Below are 18,454 nucleotides of genomic sequence, written 5' to 3' on the forward strand. Positions count from 1 at the left end.
GTGTGATATAATATAGTAAGTATTAATATAATCCTTTCTATCTGTAGGACATCTTTTAGCATAGCAAAGGTTCTGGCGCGTAATACTTTAATATGATTTTCAGCAAGTGGTGTAGGGTACGTAGGTATTCATGTTCCCAGTCATTCTCAGAGTGCCGTCCCTGGGCCAGGAGCCTCAGAACATCAGCTTCCCAAGGCAGTTTGTTAGAAATGCACATTCTCAGGCCCTGCCCCAGACCTGCTGACCCAGAGGCTCCGGGGTGGGCCCAGCAATCCACATCATCACGCACCCCCACCCCCGTCCCCCCTGCCAGGTGACTCAGCTGCTGACCACATCTGGGGGGTATCATCTAAGTCACTGCTCATTCCTGAGAAGTAGGGGTTGGAGGGGGCCAGCGGTTTAAGCCTGAGACCTGAGGCCCGACCTCCAGTTCCGGGTCTGCTCCTTGGGGTGGGGCCCTGGCTATTCCACCCTGAAAGTGAAAGAGGCCAGGCAGATGGATGGTGAGCGCCTTAGTGCCCCAGATCAGACCTGCTCCCAGGCCAGGTGCCTGGACCCAGGGGAGTTCTTTCTGTGGCTTCTCCTCTGGAGTGTCTGGGGAGTGAGGTACTAGTTTAGAGGTGTCTGTGAAGCATGCTAGTCTTGTCTCAGGAACGTGCAGAGAGAATCCGGTGGAAGGATCCGTTAGCCAGTCACCCCTCTTTCCATTTCAGGTGTCACCAGATGGACGACTTCGGACCTGCAAAGAACCTCATGACCATGTGCTTCACCTACTATCACATCGGTGAGACCCGGGGTGCCGCTTACGTGGAAGGCAGACCTGTCACCTTACAACGCCACGTCAAGTGGGGATTTCTTAAGGCAAAGCTGTGAGGCATCCAGAAAACAAAGGGAGCTGATACTAGGGCGGGAACAAGGAGGAGGGAGACCCCTAGAACGGGAGGAGAAGAACGGTCCGCAGCGTGGGTCAGGAGGCTGACGGTCCTGGCTGGGAGGACACGGGGAAGTAGACACACGGGCAGGACATTTCAGGGTAGACGCAGGACTCGTCTCGTGTCCTGGCCAGATGTGACACAGGGCCAGCTGTGGACGGGGGTGCGGTGGAGCAGCCCGGGGTCTGGGGCAGAGTGCGGGTCGAGCTCTTCGGGCTCGTGGCCCTGGGGCCTCCTGGTGCATCGCAGCTGGGGGCAGCTGGGGGAATCCCCGTGTTAAGCTCCTTGGGCTGTGACCACTGGCACTCGTTCAGGCCGCCGTGAGGAGAGGGTTGCTGAGGGCTTGCCTGCGGGCTGGAGCTGGGTCAGGGCAGCGCAGGCACCAGTGGGTTGGCTCTTGTGGTGCCTCCCCTACCTCTGCAGCTCAGCTTCATCCTCTCCTCACCTCAGCAGCCCACCCTCTCCCTGCTGCTCTGTGCTGTTGCAGCAGCTGCTCTGACTGCCTTAGCGTGAAGCCCTTTGATCTGGGGCGGGACGCCTCGGCCCGTGGGGTGCCTGGGCCTCGGTCCGGTCCGTGCACAGCCTTAGGAAGGGACATACCTCTTTTTCCCTCGCTGCCCTTCTCTCACCGTCTCCCACGTCCAGTGGCCTCCCTGTTTCAGGACCAGCCCAGGTGCCAGCCAGGCCGTCTGGAGTCCGCACGCCCCCTCCTTCCACAAGGAGGGACTCTTGTGTCCTCCTCCATCACTTTGTACGTTACGCTCTCGCTGTGTGCGCTGCTCGTCCGCCTTCTGGACGCGGTGCTTCTTTGGGCCTGGATCCCTGCCTGCGTCCTCTGCAGCCCCTGCTGGCACCTGGCTGACTTGTACCCACTAGGTGCTCAGCGACCGCCCGAGACGGCAGGGGCCCCGGCTCTCCGTGTGCTCACGGGCCTCCTGAGCCTCTTGCTTCCCACCGCCGCCGTGTCTGGCGATGGCGGAGGGAGGTGGCCCCGGCCTCCGTGGTTCCAGTTGGCTCTCATCCCTGCTCTCTCTCCCCCTCCCTCCAGGTAAACCACACCTGCTCCCCTCCGAGTTCAAGGAGAAGCCGGCCGGGAGCATCGACTCCTACTTGAAATCGGCCAATAGCTGGTTAGCGGAGAAGAAGGACATCGCCGAGCGGCTGCTGAAGAACACGTCGGCCAAGACGGAGAACGTCAAGGGCTTCTTCGGGCTGGAGACCAAGCCCAAGGGGCCCTTGGCCAGGAGAAGCGAGTGAGTGTCGCCTGCGTGCGTCCCTCCCCGACCGTGGGTGTGACAAGGAGGCCACGCTGGCCCGGTGACGGGAGTATCTCTGTGCCCTCGGCCGTCACTGGGGCCTGAGAGCTGCTCCCGGGGGCAGCTGCCTCCCCACCCTCCAGTTTTCTGGGGCTTCCAAACGCTGTTCCGTTTGCTGACATGCTGGCATGCTCCCCATGGGCCCGTGTTTCTAGGACTGGAGAGGAGCGTGTGGAAATTGTCGGTAGGCAGGAGGGGAGTTACACCCGCCTCCCTGCACCCCGCCTCACGCTGCCGTGAGAGAAACCGTGTTCCCCAGGGCAGCGGTGTTCCCATAGCCGCTCGGGGACCCGCGGGGGCGGGGCCGCTTCAGAACAGTGCAGGAACCGAGACTTCCACAAAGCAGGGGCACCCTGTGGTCCCCGCCGTCCCCTCCGACGGCTCGGTTACAGCCAGGCCACTTGGCTTTATTCCTCCTTTGGTCTGGACAGTCTTGGATGCAGAGAAAACGGCACAAAGAAGCCTGAACAACGCATCTCAGTTCTAAAAGACTGGCAGGTGGTACATGTGGCGTTGATTTCATAAACACGTTTTCAGAGGAGACCACCTTCGATTTACACATTGGTTATGAGGCATCGTCCTGTTTCAGCAACGTAACAGGGTTCTTGGGGTCGTTTTGTCACTGCTATGGTTTCTCTCCCCAAGGGAGAAAGAGGGCAAGCCCCAGGAGAAGCCGCGGAAGACGGGTGAGTGCCTACCCGTGCTCGTGGGGCCGGGCCATGCCACAGCAGCGCCATGGGGCCTTGGTCCAGCCCGCGGTGAGCTGCAGGTCCCCAGACGCCTGGGGCTCCAGCTATCCCGTAGCAGGGGACGCTGTCATACTGCGCTCTGCTCCGGTCTCTAACCGCTTACTGAATTTCCACGGAAAACCCGCCTCTCTGGGGATCAACTCCTCATCCCAGGGGAGTCAAGGAGAGTATCCCCAGGGGTGGGGGAGGTGTTCCCGGGACCCTCCCTGGGGAGGAGTCCTCAGGGCCAGGCCTGAGGGCCGCAGGGCAGGTGCCATGGAGTTTCCGCTGCATGTTTGTGTGACCTGTGGAACGATGCGGGGCCTGCCGGGAGGGTCACTGGAGTCGGGGGGGTGGTGTCTGCCTCGCTCAGTCTCCCTCCCCCTCCCGCAGTGACTGTGTGCAGCCCAGAGGAGGAGAAGAAGGGGGAGAAGATCTATCTGTACACACACCTGAAGCAGCAGCCCATCTGGTAAGGCCACCCTCGACCTGTGTCACCAGCACCCATGTCTCCATCAGAAGTGAAGGCCACTCACGCCCCCTAGGAGAGCCAAAGGAGAAAAGATGGGCGAGGATGCAGGGAAATTGGAAACTCATACACAGCTGGTGGGATCATCCCATGCAGCAGCCACTGCGGAGAATGGTCGGGCAGCAGTTAAACAGTTTTAGCCCAGGACCCTGGCAATTTTACTCCTGGGTAGATACTGAGAAAAGTTGAAAACAGGTACTCAAGCAAAAACCTGTGCACGTATGTTCGTGACAGTGTTACTCGTAAGAGCCCGAAGGTGGATACACGAAATGTGGGCTGTCACTCAGCCATGTAAAGGAATGAGGCACCCACACCTGCCACGACGTGGGTGGACCTGGAAAACATTCTGCCACGTGACCCAGGCCAGACACAAAAGACCACGTAGTGTATGTACACAAAACGTCCAGGAGGCAAAGCCCTGGAGACAGAGCAGATTGGTGGTTGCCAGGGGCTGGAGGAAGCCGGGAGTGCGGTGATGAAAATGTCCCGGAAATGGATAGTGGCGATGGTTGCAGAATTCTGTGAATATACTAAAACCCACTGAATTGTGTACTTGAAAAGCGTGCATTTTACGGTATGTGACTTATATCCTAGTACAGCTGTTCTGTATATTTCGATAATGTACACACGTGACGGTCACGGTTGCAGTGGGAGACCAATGGTCAGAGGACATCTCACCCTCTGTCTTTCTCTGAGGACACTCTCGTCCCTCTGAAGCCTCTCCATCGGTGGCTTTTATTTCCTCACAAGTAGGCGGTGTACTAGCACCTGGAACCCAAAGGGTGTCAGACATGCCCCTCCCACGAGGATCACAGTGTAGCGGCGGTGGGAGGGCTTGGTGCAGCAGAATGGGGCGTGTGAGGCACGCGGCCGGCCAGGGCTGGGCTGCAGCTGTCCCGAAGCCTCCGCGAGGAGGGCCCACCCTGCGGGGCCAGCCTCGGGTGGAAGCAGGGAGAAGGAGCCCAGCAGCCCCGGCCCCACTGTCCGTGATTTAGCTCGGGCCCCTCTAGGCTCAGCTGCTGTCTTATCATGCTCAACAGGGCTCAGCCCCACTTTTCTGTACAGAGCCGGGTGGTAAGTATTTTAGGCTTTACAGGCAACCACTGCACTCCACTGCTGTAGTGCCAGGGCCGCCGTGGGCAGGATGTAAGTGGAGGGCTGTGGCTGTGACCCCATAAAGCTTGATTTACACAGACAGAGAGCAGGCCGGACTTGGCCCACGTGCCGTAGGTTTGCTGACCCTGATCCTTGGGAAGAATGCTTCTTCCTTGTGTGTCGCTCCAAATGTGTTTGCTCTCTGCACGTGGCCTGTCCCTGCCGGGGGTTCCCATTTATGTTACTAGACCCTGTTCTAGAGAAGCAGGTCTCCGCAAAGCCTCGAGCCTCAAGCAGAGACAGAGAAGGGGAAATGGCCTTCGCCCACATCCTGCAGGTGGCGGCTTCCCCTTTGACCCCATGAGTCCAGGCTGAGTCCTGGGAGAGACGCACAGATGCCCTCAGGACACTTTGCCGGGTGTGGGAGGAGCCAGCTCCATTTAGGATAAAGGCACATGGGCCTTGTCTGTCTTGCAGGCACACGCTGAGGTTCTGGAACGCGGCCTTTTTCGACGCTGTCCACTGTGAGAGGAGAAAGCGGTCTCCCACCACCAGGTAGGAGCCAAATCCGGGCCCGCTTTGCCTCAGGGAAGAGGACCAGGGCGAGGCTTTCTTGTCCCGTTTCTGAAGAGGAGAGCAGGAGGACAGAACGGCTGAGTCGATGCGTCTGTGTTTCTTCCTCAACCCCTTGCGGCCCCGGTGCCCTGCAAGCTGCCTGAAGGGTCCCGGGCGCACCGCTTCACGGGTGGGGGGCCCAGCTTGCATGAGCGCTTCCTGCCCCGGGGCTCCGGCATGACTCGGCCTGACCCTCCTAAGTAATGCAGACTCCCACTGAGTGAAACCAACAGGGCCCCCTCAGACCCACTCTGCCTGTCTCTGTGAGACTCCAGACTCCCGAGCTGAGACCACTGCAGCGGGACCCTGGGTGCTGGGCTCACGTCTGGGAAGGGCAGTCGCTACTGTCAACTTACTCCTCTGGGCTGCAGCTTCCCCGAGGGCAGTCTTGCCACTTCGGAAGACTCCCTTTGTAAACCGGTTCACAAAGCACTGGGCAGCGGCGAGGGCTGGGCGGGTGCTCAGCTCTCTCTGGCCACGGCGGCGAGCTAAGGCTGGTGCCTGCTGTGTGCAGCGGCGGGGCCGGGAAGGGGCAGCGGCCTGCCAGGCCTGGGTCACCTTGTTGGCCCCTCCAGTCATGGCACTTTGAGTCTCTCCTCGTTGATGAAATGAATCCCCGCCGCCTTTGACCCTGGGGAGACCCCTTAACCTTTCTCCTGGCAGGAGAGAGGGCAGGTGCCGGCTGGTAAGGCTTCAGTCCGCGAGCACTTGGGGGATCTTAAGTGAAATCTTTTTTGGGGGGGGGAAGTAAACCCTATCGGGATGACCTGCCTTGTACCCCACGGCGGCCTGCTGTGGCTGTGTGTCCCGGGAAGGCAGGGGAGCACGTGGAGAGGGAGCGACGCTGGAACGTTCCTAAGGATTCTAGAGAGAGAATTCTCCGCCCTTCTGGCAGTCGCGGATGCAGGAAGTGCCTGTAGGCGAGGGGGATCCTCGTGTTGCTTTGCTCTCGGACTCCTGGGCCACCGCCCCCTGGAACCCCATCTCCGTATCCGTCTCCGCTGTGATAACCCTCCTTCCGCGCTTGCTCTCTTTTCCATCCACATATCTTGCATGACTTTGACGTGTTCCTCTGTTTACCTGTTTCTGCTGCCGCTCCAGAGGGGATGCTGGAGAGGAGGAGAAGAAGAGGTGTGTGTCCACGTGACTGTCCCTGGACCGTGCGGGCGCCCTTCCGGGGCCACCGGGTCGGAGGGGAGGGGGGTGTGACCAGACGTGGGTGTGACTCGCGGCCGGCGGGCCCAGCGCTGGGACAGGCTGGTGACAGACAGTGGGGAGCTCGCTGAGGATAGAGACCCCGAAATGGTCAGGAGACAGACACGGCCCCCGAGACCCCCATGAGGCCCGGTGCACATCCCGAGAGGAGAGGGCAGTGAGGTCCAGCAGGTCAGCTCCGACCTTGAGTGAGTCCAGCCTCCATGGGCCACTCTGGCCCTCCGAGCGGACCCCGAAACCACACCCTTGGGTTCCCTCGTTGTGTGCTCGGTCATCGATCCGGGCTCAGGAGCCGCAGGTCGGGCCAGAGGACCTGTCCCTGCAGTCATGCCTGGGGGCCCGTGGGCTCTGGCAGACCCTCGCCCACTCTGACAGGTCTGGGGGGTCCCGGAGGAAGGACAGCTGCTTCCTCCCCCCGGCCACTGTGTGATGTGAGGCCTGTGTGTGTGAGGGGGTCCCCTGAAGACAAAGGTCTAGAACAGGCTATTTCCTGCGAGCCCACGGTGGGGTCTGACTTCAATTGTTTGAACTTGATATGTGTTCGATATCTTGGTAAGATAAGATATTTTTAGAGTGAAAGGCCTGCCTATTCAAAATATAGTTTCTGATTCAGTGCTTTTTTTAAATTTGGTGGAAATTTCCCAAAGCATGCTTCCTTTAATCAGTGATGTATTTTTAGTGCTTATTGTTTTATGAGAAATCTTGTTTTTTTTAATGCAGCCTTATTATGGCTTTAAAAGGAGCATTTAGGCATGGCAGCTACCTCCGTTCCTAAAAAGCCCCCAAGTTCCCACAGACTCTCTGGGGGTCGGGGGTGTGTGTGTAATTAACCAGCCTTCCTGGAGCAAGGCTTCCCAGCACCACAGCCGAGGCCCGACAGGGCTGGAGCTCCGTGACCTCTGAGCCCCACGAGGGGAAGTGAGCCTCTGGGCCTCACGGACCTCCTCACCCAGAGCAGATGTGGTCTGGCCACGCACATCCCAGACCTGACCCCCAGGACACCCCGAGATTGGGGGCCGGGGGTTGGCTCTGGGTCCTTGGGCAACCTTGTGCCTCCAGCATGATCCCTCTTTGGCAGACTCTGCCGACAGCACCATCAGCACCCTCTCTGTTCTCAGAGGCGGAAATGTCCCCGTTTCGGGAGGCTTCCTGTTCTGTAAGCTGCTGGACACATCCGAATTCCCACTGTGGCACTTTAGACGCACGATCTGCCCTCTTGTGGTATTAGACCTCGACCAGCATTGGGTGTTGAACTCAATTCTAAGGAATTGATTTGTTGGTAGGCATCCCCTGATCCCAAATGACCTTCTACCTATCTCTCCAGAGATCAGATACAACGTCCCAACTCTAGTCCTCGCCACAGCAGAAAGACTCACCTCCTCATCTCGGTCAGGGCTGCTGTGCTGCACGACTGCAAGGGAGCCACTTCCACGTGGTCTGGGGTTGTGCAGTGCACAACCTGCGCAACTGTACCCAGCGAGCCTGGTGGTGGTGTGGGAGTTTATGTGCCTGGACAATTCTAAGGGTGACCACTCAGGGAAAGAGGATGGGAAGGAACATGGCATGGGATTAGCATAGTGCCTGGAAGCACATTCCAGGTATCTTCGTGGGTGTCCTGTCAGCAGGAGGAGACTGGGAGACTGACAGTGCCGCCTCTGTTGCGCCCTGGTGTCCCGTGGCTCCCGCTCAGCCGCAGCGGCACCAGTAGCCGCCCTGGGCTGGGAGGGGGGAGAGGAGTTAAGAGTCGATGTTCTCGGTTCTGTTCCTCTTCTTTCAGCTTCTCCATCGCCCTGACCCCTCACCCCCTCATGCTGCCTCTTCTCTCCCTTTTCTTCTGTCTTCTTCCTCTCAGCCCTGTTTCAGTCAGACTCCTTGTCCGGAGTGTAAATTTTAAGGGGAAATAGGCATCTGCCCACTTCTCAGGTGGCCACGCGCTCCCGTGCCCGGGGTGGAGGTGGAGTGGTGCAGTGGCTTACGGTCCTGGGCCACCGGGGACAAGGGTGCTTGGCCATAAGGGGAGGGGCTGACGCCCTGCAGGATCGGGCGGAGTTGGCTCTCACTCAGGGACACCGAGCTCAAAAAGAGCTCAAAAGAGCACCTTCCCTGCCCGAACCCTGAGCCCTGCGCTCCTTCACGGGGAGCACGGGGAGCCCCGCGGGCCGTGGTCCCTCCTCGTTGGGTTTCCCAGCTTTGCTTAGAGGCTCTGTGCCGTCTTCACCGTGCTCACGGGCCGTCCCCGCGCCCTACGAGGCAGCCTGGGAGCAGAATGAGCGGCAGAGGCGGGCCGGCCTGGCGGGCAGCGTGTGGTCAGAGGCCGCAGACCTCCGCCCGAGGGCCGAGGGCCTGCACACGGCGCGGGGCCCAGGGCCTCCTCGCCGGGCTCCTGACCCCTGCTCCGCCGGCTTCTCGGCACGCCTCCCCGCCGGTGACCCGGGCCTCGGCCTCCGCTGTCCCTGAGCCGTAGAGAAGGGTGTGTGGGCAGCGTTCTCGTCTCCTGGAGAATGCTCTGGGCAGCCGCTCAGCGCACACTGTCTCTGGGTCCTGAGCCTTGTCTCCGCCAGGAGAAGGTGACGAGTGCGGGTCTCGGGCCCCCAGGCAGAGGGGCGGCCTTCGGGCAGGCTTCCTAGAAGCAGCGCCAGCAGCTGTTCGGCAGAGGTGTCCCCCCTGCGTCAGGGAGGCCGGCACCTGTGGGTCAGAGCAGGGGAGGGCCGAGCGGCGGGGGTGTGGGCTCTGAAGCCCCTCCACTGCCCCTCCTGTGCTTGCAGGGAGAGGTGGTGCCACATGACCCAGGAGGAGCGGGACGACAGCCTGCGGTTCAACGAGAACATCACCTTCGGGCAGCTGGGGTGAGCGCCAGGGCCGGCCTGCCGCGCCCCCGTGACCCGGACAGGGCCCACGCCCACCCCGGCTCACCCGGGAGATGAGCAAGCAGGGTGGTGTGAGGAGGGACCCCGCTCCCACCCGGGGGCTCTGCTGGGGGAGCGCCACCCTTATGATGTCACACGTCCCTGACTCAGCGTCACTACCACTGTGCGTTCTTAAACGGCTCAGAGCGCACAATTCACTCCATTTGGCCTTGACTCCGGTTCCCAATTAGTCCGCCCCCTAACACAGTTTCATGGTGAGCAAGGCTGGCCGATGAGGCGACTTGGTTTTACATCTTTCTGTCAATTCCCCGGCCTGGTGGGCTGCATGTCGGGCCCCGGCTCCCTTCCCCTCGGGAGGCAGGAGGGGTGCCAGCTCACGGCCGTGTCCCCCGCCCCCCCCCCCAGCACATTCACGCACAACATGCTGGCGTTCGGGCTGAACAAGAAGCTGTGCAACGACTTTCTGAAGAAGCAGGCGGTGATCGGCAACCTGGACGAGGGTGAGTGGCGGCAGGGCCGGCGTTTCAGGAGCAAGTGCGCTGCGCGCCGGGATCCCCACCCCGCTCAGAGGATTGTCCCTGCTGTAATCACAAAGGGGACGTTAAACGTGCCTGCCTGCCTGCGTGCGTGGGACACTTTTCCTTCCATTTGGAGACCCAGTCCTGCTAGGTAGGGCTTGCCCGGGTTGGGCAGGATGGTGCGGGGCCCACCAGGTCAGTGCTTACAGACAGGGACCAGGAAAAGATATAACTTGGTGCTCAGACTCTGACCTTGAAAATGGGCAGACTCTGGCCCTGAGTTGCCCCTCCTTCTAAATGGCCACCACATGGCCTGCCTTCATTCCTTGAATGACACTGCTGCCGGAGGTCTTGGGGGAGCGGCGGGGGTCTTGAGGTCTTTCCGGAATCGCTGACTTCCGTAACGGAAGGGGACACGTTGCTGATGTCAGCTTCCCTAATCGACAGCTCGTCTTTACGCGTCATCCCACGTGCTACAGAATGCTTCCTCCTTGTCCCCTGAAAAGTCTTCCACTTAGACATAGATTTGTACAGGTTAATATTGTTTAACAATAAAACTCCATCCTGGACCAGGTTAAAGAGGGCCAAGGACAGGTGGCCTCAGGAGGTGCCCCTGGACAATCTCAAAGTGCTGTCACCAGCTCCACCACTCATCACAGGGCAAGAACACTGCCCCCTCCACCCCGTGACCCCTGCGTGGCCTCCAGGACCCACGCCTGGCTCCCATGATAGGGTTCAGCCGCCCCCACCAGGCTTCCTGGGGGCCTGCGGGGCTGCCCTCTGGAGCACCATTTCCATGGGAAGATGCATCCTGGTTCCAAGGAGCCCACTGCCAGGCCGAGGGTGCACTTTCAGAAGCCCACACTCACCATGCCCGGGAGGGCCTGCTTCGTTACCACCCCGAATGAGAAGGACCTGCCTGTCCGTGTCGCCGTCTCTCTCACGAGGAATAACGTTGTCTTCTCTTGCAGAGCAGTACAAGCTGCTGAGCGACCACATCGAGCAGATGGCCACCGAGTAGGCCTCGGGAGGTGGCCCGAGGCTCCCCCAGGAGGACCGTGGGTGCGCGCCTCCCTCCCGGGCCCACGGCTGGCTGTCAGCACCCCCCCCCCGCCCCCGCATGACATTGGCAGTACCGGAGCCGCCCCACACCGCCCTAGAACTAGCGGTTAGAAGAATCTGGTGGCCTGTTTTCCCTGCCTCCCCTCTGCCTGTGTCTGCTCCCCCATCTGCGTGCCAAAGTGTCCCTGGGATTACACAGCTAACACCGAGGTGACTGTCCATATCCCCGAGTGGCAGGCCTGCGACGTGGGACCGAGGGGGCGCAGGAGGGAGGATGCTGGGTCCCGGATGGGCACGGCGTCCATCGTAGCCTCCTGCGGGAGAGGCTGGGGCGCACCTGGGAGGGTAGGGAAGGGCAGCTGTGGGGTGGCACACGCCAGTGACACAGGGCAGTCAGGAGTGATGATCGGGGGGCCCCCTGCAGGGGGGGATTGGGTTCCTCCCACAGTGGGGTTCCTGCTGAGCGGGGGCCAAGCAGAGGGGGCGGGGGCCTCTGAGTGTCGGTCCACGGCTGGTGCTGGCTCTTTCCCGGGTCCCCTCTCCGTGCAGCAGGGACTGGAGTCCCACGAAGCTCCAGGAGGAGAGGGGACACCCCCTATTCCAGGACGGGAGAGAGACCGGGGCAGAGGACGTGCTTTCCCGGCTGCAGAAGGCCCGGCCACAGTCAGGGGTGTGGGCGCCGGGAGACGGCACGGCTCCGAGTGGCTGTGTTGGACCCACGTAGCGCTCAGGTGTCTGTGTCAGGCCGTCTGAGATGTTCCCGCTCAGCCGGCAGCTTGCTTCTGGAGTGGAGAAGCTTCCGCCCCTTGCTCCCTGGGAGTAGCTTGGGGCCATCAGTCCCGTGACGAAGCACAGACAAGAGAAGCTTCTTCAGCAGCTTCAAGACAGCCGCCCTTTCTGAAAGCAAACAGTGCGGCTCTTTATTTCAAAAAAGACAAAAGAATCTGTGTCAGCGTTATAGGCACCGTGGCAGAGGCCGCTCCTGGCGGTGACTGTGTGAGGCTGGGTAGCGGGGGCTTCAGAGGGTCGGGCCCTCCACCCCGGCCGCCTGGGGAAGCCTGTACCTTCCGCCACCCGAGCCCTTGGACCACTTTCCTGCGGACTCTGCAGACACCCCCTCGCCGTCTCAGGTGCCGGGAGCCGGGGCTCTTCCCCCCAGGTTTGTACCAGGCACAGCTGACCAGCCCGAGGGACTGCAGTCTGGCCAGCAGGCCTCCAGCATGCCAGCTGCCCTGGCGAGCCCGGTTCCCCCGCCCCAGCCCCAGCTCTTGGGCGCTGACCTTGACGAGGCCAGTGGGGTTCTGTCCTTCCTGCCTTGGTCCTTCGTCCCGTGTCCCCGCTCCACCTCCTCCAGCATGACAAACACACGCCTGATACCCAGCCCTCCAGCCCTCCAAGGTTCCCCTCGTGGGGGATGCCTCCCTGGAATGTTCCAGAGCAGAGCGTGCATTGGTTGAGCCGAGGAACGCACATCTGGGTGATCGTGAGAGAGGTGACGGGGAACACGGCAGGACCCGAGTGCACCGGTGTGGGCTGCTCCTCCGGGAGACCTGGGGGGCTGGGGCTTCAGAAACCCTGCTGTTCTCACAATGGTGTGTGTGCGCGCGTGTGTGTGTGTGCGCGTGTGTGTGTGCTGGCAGCCTCTCTGGCCATGTCACTAAACAAAGCACAGCTGTGTCGCCAGTTTGCCTGTCCTGTGCGGGGCGGGTCACACAGGCTGGAGCGCCTCCATCCGACGCTGGGCCCAGTGATAGGACGAGTCTCTACCGAACGCGTTTCAGAGAAATAACATCCAGCTAACGGGTGTGTGGGCCCCTCCTCCAGTGCCTCCTGAAGATAACGCAGCCCCTCCTGAGACGCTCAACCACGAGCCCTGGGTGCGCTGTGCTCCCCCCACCCCCATAAGCGCAGGGCCACGTGCCCTCGCAGGGCTCTCCCCCCGCGGCTGCGTGTCGTTGGCTTTCTTAGTGGTTAGTTGAAATGCATTAAGATTTTATTCTAAGGTGCCCAAAAGACTTATCCTTGTACATAGAAGATTTCTGTACGGACGTCCGATCCAGTCTGATTTCTGGAGGGAGACAGTAGGTTCTGGGTCTTTCCAGGGGTGCTGGGGAGCCGGCGGCTCTGTCCCCCCAGGGTGGGGCGGGAGGGCCCATGCAGCCTTGCAAGGAAGTGCAGCTTTGACTTCTTCGGGCTTTTCCAAGCACTTTAACTTCAAGATGATCTTGAGACCTTTTTTTTTTTTCCATTACAGGCCTCTTGAAACAGCAGTTGAAGGTAGAAGCAAGGGTTGCTTTGGGTTTTTTCCCCTCCCCTTGTTTGTATAAATCTAGCTCCTAAGAGTAGAGTCTGACCCCAGAAGTGCTGCCTGTCGCTCTCAGCCCCACGAGGGGACACTGCCAGAGACCGTGGGCCTCGTGGAGTGACCGATGTCGAGGTGGCTCTGAGGCTGCTCTGCTGTGTCCTGGTGGCGTCTGCCTTTGGCCGAGCATTTCACCTTAGAGTGTCTGACCACTGTCACCCGGAGGACGCACGGCGTCCCTAGCAGGAGCCGGCAGCTTGCCTCGCTGACGCTTCCTCTCTCTGTGACACGATCTTCCCTCCAAGGCCCGCTCAGAGTAGACAGACACAGGGCGGGCTCTCAGGTCCGAGCGCGGAGAAGTCTCACCCCGCCGTACACACAGGAGGCTTTGGAGAAAGAGCTCTGGTGGCCCTCCCTGTAAACTCAGGACCCTTAGACTCGGGGCAGGAAGCGTCGGGTCATATCCACGAGGAGAGTTTCCAGTCCCAGTAGGTTCAGGGTCCCAAGCCAGGAGCTTTGAAGGCCTGCGTTAGCAATGGCATTTCAGTCTCCTGCTGTCTGCCCTTCAGGGCTATGTGAATCGTAATGAACCAAAAACAGCTAATTCTCCCAAGTAAAAAGTACCCTGCTTTGGAAATAGGATGATGTCGACATGTGGCTTTGTACGTCTTCAGCCTTTGTTGCAGTTTTAGCAATATTGTTAGATATTTAAGAGGGGCTGTGCTAGTATTCAGATCATATCTACTGTGTGCGCGCGTTTAATCAAAGGCAGGAGAACCAAGTTCTGATATTGTAAGTTCTTTGTACAGTGAAAGGGAGTAGACCATGATTTTCCTATTGCCAAAAGGGGAAAAAAGCAGACCAAGGAGCTCTTAAGTTGCCAAAAGGAGGGCTGGAAAGAGTCCAATTCGTGAGTTTTGTGCTCCAGCGAAACCCGGGACGGTCAGGGTCACAGGCAAGCCCCACGCTGGGTTTAGGGCAGAGACCCAGGACTGGAGTCAGAGGTGCCGCCTGACCTTTCTCTTTCCTCCTTCCCGGGAGCTGGAACCAGTGGAGCCCGTACTCACCTCTCCCTGCCCAGTTAGATGGTGAAGTTCATTACCGTGGAGAGAAGGTGGTAGCCTTGAGGGTTGCTTTTCCCGCGGCTGTTTTAAGTGGGTCAGTTTATCACCCAGAGCACTTGGTATTGCAGCCTCCCAGCATGAGAAGCGCAGTGTTCACGCCACAAAGGGGCTTGCGAGGAGTTTTGTTGAACCCAGGTGACCGTGACCAGCAGTCAGGGCTGCAGCTACAGGCCTGGCCTTCCTCGGCGTTGCCGCACCCCGACGAGTTGGCTTTTCAGTTAGGGAGGATCCCAGCAGGTCCGTGCGGTTAGATCAGCTGTATGGCCCAGTTACCTACAGTTGAGACAGCTGGGCAGCCAGGGGCCTGAGTCACTTGCCAGAACAGCAGGGAGCTTGGGAAGCAGGGGGAGGAGGGCCCAGCCCCAGTCTCGGGGGAGGGGTAGCAGCCAGGAGGTCCCAGGCCACCCCGCTGGCCACCCTCTTCCTCAGCCACAGGCAGAGCTGTGGGGCTGGGGGCCCACGGCCCCTCGGTCCCGGGGTTCTTCTCGCAGCCCCCCCACCCCCCGGCCTTTTAGCTTCCTTGAACCACCACTCCTGCCACTCAGCCATCTCCCCGTCTTCCTGCAAATCACTGATTCCTTTTTACGATTCTTGAGGGTGAGTTTCGCTAGAAAAGCCTTTGAAGCTGAGTTCATACAGGGGAATGGCATCGGTGACAAGTGCCCCTAACTGGCTGGCGTGTGACGTTCAGGCCTGGGCTGGAGCCAGGCCTTAGTCAAGTCACATGTCCCAGTACGTCCTTGTCGCCCCGTGGCCGGGAACAGGCCTGTGTGGGTTCTCCAGATGGTTCCCACCCAGCAGCACCCTCAATGCCAAGACCCTCCTCGTGGCCGGCTCCCCCGGCCTCGTTCTGCCACCGTCTCCCTGCAGACCCTCCCCAGCAAGCGCCTCGGGTGGCCGGCCCCCCTTGTCCCTGGGTGTCCTGGCGCTGGCCTGTGTCCCTGAGTTGGCTGGTCTGTCTGAGCTTGAGACGAGTGAAGGGCTGCGGGGGGAACCTTCCCCCTGGCTGTGTCCCCAGGAGTCAAGGGGACACTGCTCCCGCTCTAGAGTTCTTGGTGACTATTGGAGAAGGAAAAACGCGTCATTTCCAGGAGAGAGTCAGGATGGTCTGGCTTTGCCCGTCTTCCCATCACTTCCCGCAGCACCTCTGTGCAGGCGGGGGTGACCCTGCATCCTCGCTTGTCCTGCAGGGTCAGACCAGGGCGCTGTCGCTGGGCGCCCTCCTGAGCGGCACTCAGGGCGTCGCTGCGCTGGAAGGAGGGCCCCTGCTGGTGATGCCCCTCGGACCCTGGGGGGCTGTGCCTGTCCCCCCACCTTGGTCCTGGATGGTGCACTCGCGAAAATGAAAGGGACGTGCTCAGCAGGCCCCGTTCCCACGCACAGGCCGCACGTGGGGGCCCTGATCTGTCCCTGTGCTGGAGGCTTGCTTAGGTTCCCGTGGACGCCTTGAGAAGGACGGGCTGACCACTTGAACAGCAGGAAATGCTCGAACTCAAATGGCAGGTACCTCCCCTTAAGATGTGTCGGCTCAAGAGCTTCGTGGTTCTAACTGTGGCCTCTGGGGCTTCAGGAGGGTCTCCCACGTGCATCCCCTGTTTCTCTCCCACCCGTTGGTCTCGGACCTGAACTTGCCTTGGCCATATCCACGCATTGCCCTTAGTGGCCCAGAAGTCGGGGTCCGTGAGGCAGGTATGTTATATGTACACTTATGCAATTTCGTGTCCCACGAGATGATGTTCTACAAACTATATTTTCAGGTGGAGAAAGTTTCAAGGTCGAGCTCTCAGAACAGTGCTAAAATCAAAACTGTTTCCTGTGAAGAAAAAAAAAAACCGTCTATATATTTCACCTCAGATTGTCAGAAGGCAGAAACTGAAATAAATTATCTTAAAAAAAAAAAAAGTCAGTTGAATTTTTGTTTTCACATGTCCGTGAACACATTTTTTTTTACAGAATTTGCAATCTTCTCAGTGACGACAGAGAAAACACCTTTTTCTAGGGTCAAATAGACGTTCTCCCCACTTAGGCTGAGCAGCTGGGTCTTGTGCAGACGTGTGTGTGTGTGTCGTGGCCAAACTGATGGGCAGAGGAAGCGTCCGCTGAGTTACCGCCGGGGGTGTGTTGGTGAACGGAGGGGCCTTGGCCTCCAGGATGCCTCCAGCCCCTTCCAGCTGATATCCTGGTCTTGCCTTTGAGCCTCAGCTGCCTCACTTCTTGCTTTTGGGGGTCAGGGGGCTGTGAGTAGAACGCGATTACCACCCCCGCCTGACACACACAGGACACCTTCATCATCCCTAACAACTTGGTTTGACAGACGTATTTTGTGAAATGTTGGGCTTTCTTTTTTTCTGATTATAAGAGGTCAATAGCCATGTTGTAACTCTCCAAACTAACAGATCTGCGAGGTGAGCCTGAGGACCAGCACAGGGCCTAGAAGAAGGGTCCTTGGTACCCGGAGCAGTGGACTCAGTTCCAGGGGACCCGGGGTGGGATGGTTCCCAGGGCGAAGGTGCAGGCAGGTCCCCCAGCCCTGGCCTGGCCACCTGAGATGGGCTGGGGTATGTGCCCTGATGCTCAGTGGGGCAGGGGCCGGACTGCCCTGTCCCTGGTTCTCCCACCCAGCCTGGAGGACCGGCCCAGGTGGTAGAAGCCTTCACGCCTGACTTTTCCTCTGGTGCCAGGAGAGTCCAGCAGCTGAAGGCCAGGGGCTGGATTCAGAGGCAACTCCTGGTGACAGGGAAGGACCCCTCTGAAGGCAGCAAGGACCCTGACGAGCACGGGGTGGGGTGGCCCTGGGAAAGAAGCCTGGGTCCCGTTCTACCTCCCCACCAACCCACTGCGTGCCTTTTGCCAAACTGTTCTTTGAACCTCAGTTTCTTCATCCATATAATGGGAGGGAAAACATCACCCATCCGAGGCGGTTCCTGCGAGAAATGCAAACGTGCTTCTCACTCCAATCTCTTCCCTCGTTGTCCCGATGAGGAAATAAATCAACCCGGGAGATGTACCTGTAGGAAGGGTCCTGCCCATTTAAGGAAAGATAAAAACGACCAAACTTCTCTCTAAATTTTATAGGAATCCATTTAAAACATATTCTTCAAAATTCATGACACTAAATATAAAAGAAATTTAAACAATTAGGCATTTAAATGGTGTTTCTTTGTAAATTGTAACCTTTCTACTTCTGACTTTATTGACGCTTAAAACTGTACTGAGACTTCCAGGGCACCCCGATCATGTAACCCTTTTGTCCCTTAAATTCGTGCCAAGCACCTCTGTCTGCAGCCACCTCCCCTGCGCAGTGCCACAAACGCTCCTGCTCCCCTAAACAAGCATCTCCCCTCTTTCCATATTTGGAGCAAGCCTCTCACTCACGAAGTCATCTTTCAATGTCACAGGAAATGACCGCAGCTGCTCCCTTTTCTCCTGTACTCAGATCCTGCGCGAGTTGCACTGGGAAGCAGTGGGGTGGGTTTGTCCTCAATACCTGGGACTCTGAAAGCAAGAGACCCCGAAAGTTGTGCTTCTTCCACCCCTGCTCACCCCACCTCCCACCTCCTGGGCCCCAAAGAGAGGAGCTAGGGATTTTGTCCCTACTCCCAAGCCACCATGCACACAGAGAGAGCCAGGGAAGCTCCTGGCTCATGTCCACCCCTGGAATTGGGAACAATTGGTCTCTTCGGGGTGCTGGGGCCAGAGAGGGAGGGGAGAGGCCCCTTGTGCCGTCAACTTACCTTTAATGAGCTTCTACTACGTGCCAGGCGCCACCAGGCTCCAGGACCACAAGATGAAGAAGCAAGGTCATTTTCCTTCAGAAACTATCAGTGGGGTTCAGACACAACTGAGGTTAAAAAAAGGTACATTTGTGTGTGTGTGTCTGTGTGTGCATGTGCACACATATATATGCTTAGAGTATGAAAATATAACAGATAAAATATATACTGTAAAATGTGATGATATATAAGACAATCTATGATAAGGTTATTTTATTATATAGGAAATATAGAATGTTTTAGTTATTTTTGGAGTGAGTGTCCTTCCTGGTTGAATCAGGGTGGGCTTCCCTGAGGAGGTGCCTTGGAGCTGGATTTTGGGTAATAAAAGTCACTGTGGCGAAGACGTTAATCCTGCAATGATCCCATGAGAAAGGT

General features: G+C 58.8%; 1 protein-coding gene and 1 long non-coding RNA gene across 5 annotated transcripts in view; one reads left to right on the forward strand and one right to left on the reverse strand.

Moving 5' to 3' along the window:
• Positions 1 to 16,205, forward strand: part of KIAA0513 — a 59,927-nt gene extending 43,722 nt beyond the window's left edge. For 2 of the 4 annotated variants that reach the window (XM_082438447.1, XM_082438448.1), the window contains exons 5-13: positions 714 to 784; positions 1,981 to 2,185; positions 2,894 to 2,934; positions 3,370 to 3,448; positions 5,078 to 5,155; positions 6,317 to 6,346; positions 9,196 to 9,276; positions 9,703 to 9,797; positions 10,787 to 16,205. In XM_082438447.1, the coding sequence (XP_082294573.1) occupies positions 714 to 784; positions 1,981 to 2,185; positions 2,894 to 2,934; positions 3,370 to 3,448; positions 5,078 to 5,155; positions 6,317 to 6,346; positions 9,196 to 9,276; positions 9,703 to 9,797; positions 10,787 to 10,836 (730 nt within the window). In that variant the 3' untranslated portion in view covers positions 10,837 to 16,205. The remainder of the gene's footprint in view (positions 1 to 713; positions 785 to 1,980; positions 2,186 to 2,893; positions 2,935 to 3,369; positions 3,449 to 5,077; positions 5,156 to 6,316; positions 6,347 to 9,195; positions 9,277 to 9,702; positions 9,798 to 10,786) is intronic. The other 2 variants (XR_014256906.1, XM_082438449.1) reach the window with 2 other exon arrangements.
• Positions 16,206 to 17,170: 965 nt separating this feature from the next.
• Positions 17,171 to 18,116, reverse strand: LOC309649027. The gene is made up of 3 exons (XR_014256914.1): positions 18,038 to 18,116; positions 17,312 to 17,798; positions 17,171 to 17,227 (listed from the first exon to the last, which is right to left on the reverse strand). It is a non-coding gene; the product is annotated as an uncharacterized lncRNA (long non-coding RNA).
• Positions 18,117 to 18,454: the final 338 nt, after the last annotated feature.

Source organism: Balaenoptera physalus, assembly GCF_965194825.1.
Source record: "Balaenoptera physalus genome assembly, chromosome: 19".
NCBI lineage: Eukaryota > Metazoa > Chordata > Mammalia > Artiodactyla > Balaenopteridae > Balaenoptera > Balaenoptera physalus.